Source organism: Suricata suricatta, chromosome 10 (genome assembly GCF_006229205.1).
Source record: "Suricata suricatta isolate VVHF042 chromosome 10, meerkat_22Aug2017_6uvM2_HiC, whole genome shotgun sequence".
In the NCBI taxonomy this organism is placed as follows: Eukaryota; Metazoa; Chordata; class Mammalia; order Carnivora; family Herpestidae; genus Suricata; species Suricata suricatta.
This window is the reverse complement of record NC_043709.1, coordinates 97089940-97097030: the sequence shown is the minus strand read 5'-3', so window position 1 is coordinate 97097030 and position 7091 is coordinate 97089940. Positions and strand designations below refer to the sequence as shown.

At 39.9% G+C, this 7091-nt stretch overlaps 1 protein-coding gene across 1 annotated transcript in view; it reads left to right on the top strand.

Moving 5' to 3' along the window:
• The window catches only part of LOC115305323 (antigen WC1.1-like), a 47111-nt gene that overhangs the window by 20358 nt on the left and 19662 nt on the right, over window positions 1-7091 (top strand). The window contains exon 2 of the mRNA XM_029955557.1: window positions 5553-5873. Coding sequence (XP_029811417.1) covers window positions 5553-5873 — 321 coding nt within the window. The remainder of the gene's footprint in view (window positions 1-5552; window positions 5874-7091) is intronic.

The window sequence follows — 7091 nt, the reverse complement described above, 5'->3', positions numbered from 1 at the left end:
TTCACGATGGAGTACTACATGGCAATGAGAGGGAATGACATATGGCCATTTGTAGGAAAGTGGATGGACCTTGAGGGTGTCATGCTGAGTGAAGTAAGCCAGGCAGAGAAGGACAGAAACCATAGGTTTGCACTCATAGGTCTAGCAGGAAAACAAGAGAGACCTAATGGAGAACCAGGGGGAACAGAGGAGGGAGAGAGAGTTGGGGAGAGAGAGGGATGCAGAACTTGAGAGACTATTGAAAGCTGAGAATGAACTGAGGGTTGGGGGGGAGGGGGGAGGGGGAAGACAGGTGGTGGTGATGGTGGTGGGCACTTGAGGGGAAGAGCACTGGGTGTTGTATGGAAAACAATTTGACAATAAAATATTATGGGAAAAAAAAAAAGAAAGTGAGGGGATGGAGAAATATCTATCATGCTACTGGAAGTCAAAAGAAAGCTGGAGTAGTGATATTTATATTAGACAAACTGGATTTTAAAGTAAAGGCAGTAACAATGACTATGCACCAAATTTGGTAGCACCCCAATATGTAAAACAATCACAAACATAAGCAATCTTATTGATAAGAATGTGCTAATTACAGGGGATTTAATACTCCACTTACAGCAATGGATAGATCAACTGGACAGAAAATCACTAAAGAAACAATGGGCCTGAATGACACATTGGAACAGATGGACTTGACAGATATATTTAGAACTTTACATCCTGAGGTTACAGAATTCACTTTCTTCTCAAGTGCACATGGCATATTCTCCAAGATAGATCACATACTGGGTCATATAACAGCCCACAATAAATACAAAAGAGTTAAGATCATACCATGAACACTTTCAGATCACAATGCTATGAAACTTGAAATTAACCACAGGAAGAAGTCTGGAAAACCTCCAAAAACATGGAGGTTAAAGAACACCCTATTAAAGAATGAATGCATCAATCAGGCAGTAAAAAAAAATTTAAAAACATATAGAAACAAATGAAAATGAAAATACAACAATCCAAATTCTTTAGGATGCAGCAAAGGCAGGCCTAATAGGAAAATACATTGTAATCCAGGCCTGTCTCAAGACACTAGAAAAACTGCAAATACAAAATCTAACAGCACACCTAAAGGAACTAGAAGCAGAGCAGCAAGAACATCTCAAACCCAGCAGAAGAAGAGAAATAATAAAGATTAAGGCAGAAATAAATAATATAGAATCCAAAAAAACAGTTGAACAGATCACTGAAACCAAGAGTTGGTTTTTTGAAAAAATAAACAAATTTGATAAATCTCTAGCCAGGCTTCTTAAAAAGAAAGGAGAAAGCACCCAAATAGACAAAATCACAAATGAAAATGGATTAAAACCAATCCCTCAGAAATACAAGCAATTATCAGGGAATACTATGAAAAATTATATGACAACAAACTGGAAAACCTAGAAGAAATGGACAAATTTCTAAACATGCACACACTACCAAAATTCTAACAGGAAGAGATAGAAAATCTGAACAGATCCATAACTAGTGAAGAAATTAAATCAGTTATCGAAAGTCTCCCAATAAATAACAGCCCTGGACCAGATGACTTCCCTGTAGAATTCTACCAAACATTTAAATCAGGGTTAATACTCATTCTTCCCAAGCAGATCCAAAAAATAGAAATGGAAGGAAGACTTCCAGACTCATTCTACAAAGCCAGCATCACTTGGATTCCCAGAAAACCAGACACAGAACCAGCGATAAAAGATAACTACAGACCAATATCCCTGATGAATACGGATGCAAAAATCCTCAACAAGATACTAGCAAATCGAATTCAACAGCATATAAAAAGAATTATCCACCATGATCAAGTGAGAGTCATTCCTGGGTTGCAGGACTGGTTTAATATTCACAAATCCATCAATGTGATACATCACATTAACAAAAGAAAAGAACCATATGATACTGTGAATAGATGCAGAAAAAGCATTTGACAAAATACATCCTTTCTTAATAAAAACCCTCGAGAAAGTCAAGGTAGGAGGAATATCACTTAACATCATAGAAGCCATTTATGAAATCTCACAGCTAGTATCATTCTTAATGGGGAAAACTGAGGGTTTTCCCCCTGAGATCAGGAACATGACAGGGATGTCTGCTCCACCACTGTTGTTTAGCATAGTGCTGAAAGTCCTAGCATCCGAAATCAGACAATAAAAGAAAATAAAAGGCATCAGAATTGGCAAAGATGAAGTCAAACTTTCACTTTTCACAGACAACATGATACTTTACAGGGAAAACCTGACAGACTTTACCAAAAGTCTGCTAGACCTGATGTATGAAATCAGCAAAGTTGCAGGGTACAAAATCAATGTACAGAAATCAGCTGCATTTTTATACACCAATAGTGAAGCAACAGAAAGAGAAATCAAGAAACAGATCCCACTCACAATTACACAGAAAATATAAAATACCTCGGAATAAACCTAATCAAAGATGTAAAAGATCTGTATGATGAAAACTATAGAAAAATTTTGAAGGAAACTAAAGAAGACATAAAGAAATGGAAAAACATTCCATGCTTATGGATGCAAAGAATAAACATTGATAAAATGTCAATACTACCCAAAGCAATCTACACATTCAATGCAATCCCCATCAAAATTGCACCAGCATTCTTCTCAAAGCTAGAACAAACAATCCTAAAATTTGTATGGAACCACAAAAGGCCCTGAATAGCCAAAGTAATATTGAAGAAGAAAACCAAAACAGGAGGCATCACAATCCCAGACTTTAGCCTTTATTACAAGGTGTCATTATCAAGGCAGTACGATATTGGCACAGAAACAGACACATAGTCTAATGTAATAGAATAGAGAACCCAGAACTGGATCCACTAATGTATGGCCAATTAATCTTTGACAAAGCAGGAAAGAGTATCCAATGGAAAAAAAAAAAACCCAGCCTCTTTAACAGATGGTGCTGGGAGAACTGGATGACAACACACAAAAGAATGAAACTAGGGGTGCCTGGGTGGCTCAGTCGGTTAAACCTCCAACTTCAGCTCAGGTCAGATCTCACGGTTGTGGGTTCGAGCCCTGCGTCGGGCTCTGTGCTGACCGCTAGCTCAGAGCCTGGAGCCTGCTTCTAGTTCTGTGTCTCCTTCTCTCTCTTTTCTCCTCCCCCTCTCATGCTCTGTCTCTGTATCAAAAATAAATAAAACATTAAAAAAAAAGAATGAAACTAGATTACTTTCTTACACCATACACAAAAATAAACTCAAAATGGATGAAGGACCTGAAATTGAGACCAGAAACTATCAAAACTCTAGAGGAGAAAGCAAGAAACAACCTCCCTGACCTCAGCCACAGCAATTTTTACTCAACACATCCCCAAAGGCAAGGGAATCATGAACCAAAATAAACTTTTAGGATCTCATCAGGATAAAAGCTTCTGCATGGCTGTGGTAAAGAGCAGATGCCATATGTTTTCATTCATAGGTCTAAGAGGAGAAACCTAACAGAGAACCATGGGAAGGGAAAAGGAAGAGGTAAGAGTTAGGGAGAGTTAGGGAGGCAAATCATGAGAGACTCTTGAATACTGAAAACAAACTGAGGGCTGAAGGGGGAGGGGTAATGGTCATGGAGGAGAGCACTTGTGGGAAAGAGCACTGGGTGTTATATGGAAACCAACTTGACAATAAACTAAAAAAAAAAAAAAAAAAAAAAAAAAAAAAAGCTTCTGCATGCCAAAGGAAAGAATCAACAAAACGAATAGGCAACTGACAAAATGGGAAAAAATGATTGCAAATGACATATTGGATCAGGGCTAGTATCCAAAATCTATAAGGAACTCACCAAGGTCCACACCTGAAAAACACATAATCCAGTGAAGAAATGGGCAGAAGACATGAAGAGACACTTCTCCAAAGAGGACATCCAGATGGCCTACAGACACATGAAATGATGCTCAATATCACTCATCATCAGGGAAATACAAATCAAAACCATCCTGAGATACCACCTCATGCCAGTCAAGTGGCTAAAATGAACAAATCAGGAGACTATAGATGCTGATGAGAATGTGGGGAAATAGGCACCCTCCTACACTGTTGGGAATGTAAACTGGTGCAGCCGCTCTGGAAAACAGTGTGGAGGTTCCTCAAAAATTAACAATAGAACTCCCCTATAACCCAGCAATAGCACTGCTAGGAATTTACCCAAGGGATGCAGGAATGCTGATGCATAGGGGCACAGGTACCCCAATATTCATAGCAGCACTTTCAACAATAACCAAATCATGGAAAGAGCCTAAATGACCATCAACTGATGAATGGATCAAGATGTGGTTTATATATACAATGGAATACTACATGGCAATGAGAAAGAAAGAAATCTGGCCATTTGTGGCAACGTGGCTGGAACTCAAGGGTGTTATGCTAAGCGAAATAAGTCAGGCAAAGAAGGACAGATACCATAGGTTTTCACTCATATGTGGAACAGGAGAAACTTATCAGAGGACTATAGGGGAGGGGAAGGGGAAATATAGTTAAGGAGAGGGAGGGAGGCAAACTACAAGAAACTATTAAATACTGAGAACAAACAGGGTTTATGGGTGGTGAGGGAGAGGGGAAAATTGGTGATGGGCATGGAGGAGGGCACTTGTTGGGATGAGCACTGCATGTTATATGGAAACCAACTTGACAATAAACTATATATAAAAAATAAAATAAAAGTAAAAAAAATCCCATGATCTTTTAAGTGACATCTCATCACTTGCAAAATTCCATTGTTAGATGAATGTTATTAGGTCAGGCCACATTCAAGTGTGAGAAGGATTACATAAGAGTGTGAATATTAGGAAGTAGGAATAATCAGGATATTTTGTTTATTTTTTTAAATTAAAAACATTTTTTTATGTTCATTTATTATTGATACAGAGAGAAACAGAGCATAAGTGAGGGAGAGGCAGGGAGGGAGGTGCAGAATCTGAAGCAGGCTCCAGGTTCTGAGCTGTCAGCACAGAGCCCAATGTGAGGCTCGAACCCACAAACCATGAGATCATGACCTGAGCCGAAGTCGGCCTCTTAACTGACTGAGCCACCCAGGCATCCCTAATCAGGACATTTTAGAGGCTGCTTACCATACTCTTCTCTTCTAAAGCTAGATGAGAATGTTCCCTATGAGACAGAGAAGGAAAGGGAAGATTCCTCCACTGACCTCAGAAGTATGACTGTAACTGAAATGTAGGAATTTGGGCCCCTACCAGCCTTATGCAAATCTACTGGGAGGGGAGCAGCATTTGGAGTCACCTGAAGGCCTGTCCTCATTGGTTTGCATGGAGCTGAGTTTTAACTGGCTTGTGAGAAATAGTTGCATGAATCTCTTCACAACAACTCCATGTTCAGTGATGCCACATTGGTAGTTTAATATTGACTATGTGGAGTGTTTATAACAGAGAAATCAACAAATGCTACACATTAGAGGTCCCTCCCTTGCAGAGAGTTCATTTTTTCATACTTACCAGAATACCACTGCCTGATCTCCTAAAATGTCCTGTGTTCTGTGTATGTATCTCTCTTGCAGCTGTGGAGCTGAGGCTGAAGAATGGGAGCCATCGCTGTGAGGGGCGACTGGAAGTGAAATACAAAGGACAATGGTACACAGTGAATGATGACATGTGGAGCTCGGAGGCTGCATTTGTGGTGTGCAGAGAGATGGAATGTGGAGATGTTCTTTATATTCCCAGAAGGGCTCATTTTGGATCAGGGGTTGGACCTATTTTGTTTGAATATATTGATTGTATAGGGGCAGAATCAACTCTCAAAGAGTGTTGTTTTTATTATATTCAAGACTACAGTAAGCAAAACTTTTTCCACAGTAAGGATGCTGGAGTAGTCTGCTCAGGTAAGGCCTGTGTGGTTTGGTGGGGGATCTCTAGAAGGAGTAGCTTTGGTTTCATTCACAGAATAAGTAACAATGCAGGATCACATATTCGGGTGAAAACGCTAGTCACATAGTGACTCCTGTGGTATTAAGTGCTCAAGGAAGCCTAAAGACTTGCTTGACCCTGGACAGTGAAGGATCCAGACATATGGATCACAGGGCCATTAAGAGCTCTATAATCTGTTATAAAAGGTAGGAAGATGGTCAAATGTTTCATATAGGTACAACTCAACAATCGAAATAAGTTTCATCATGGTAGCTCTTGTTTTCTTTCATGAGATGGTCAGTCAGGTACAGACGAAGGAGGAAACATAGGAGATATGCAAGGCAAGGTTTATTACATTTACAGTTCCTAGAGAGATGGAGTCACTTAATGTTGCATTAGAGCTATTGAAGAAGTGCCAGGGGAGCAGGCTCAACCAAGCAGGTGGGGAACCAAGAAAGAGTAAAGATCCGTGGCTAAATGATCCTATGGGGGCTCTGGGTGGACTACACAAGCAAAAAGCATTTGAATGTTACTAGGTCACAGTCAGGAGGGGGAAGAAAGGGCAGCTGGAGGAAGGTGGTAGACTTATCTCATTGCTGGTCACCTGGGTGGTGTGCTTACAGCCTGTTTGTGAAGATATTGAGGGAGCAGGAAAATACAAATTTTAAAATTTACAACATAGTAGTTGGAGCAAAGGAAATACTCAGGTTAGTGAGGCCAAGAGAACCTTAAGTGACACATAATAAGTGCTCAGTAAGGTCTAATTGTATTTGACATGTGCCAAGGTAGAGGCAGTAAAGACAGCAATGAAACTATTAGATAGACTGTGAATGGGTGGTGTCAGTATTTGCTAGAGATGTTTTCAGTTATCACAGTGGCTGATGAGATATCTGTCACTGATGCCATCAGAACGGCTTGAGTTGAAGAAGATATTATCAGATATCACAGTGAATTCCCTAAGGTAGGTTGTTGGGTCTTAAAAAAGGGTCATCCCATCTGATAGAGTGATGGGACCAGTAGAGACATAAATACATTTGACTAGGTGTGTAGCACCCAATAGCATGAACCCACAGCCAGTTGACATTTTTTTTCTCCATAATATTTTATTGTCAAATTGTTTTCCATAAAACACCCAGTGCTCTTCCCCTTAAGTGCCCTCCACCATCACCACCACCTCTTTTCCCCCCCCCCCC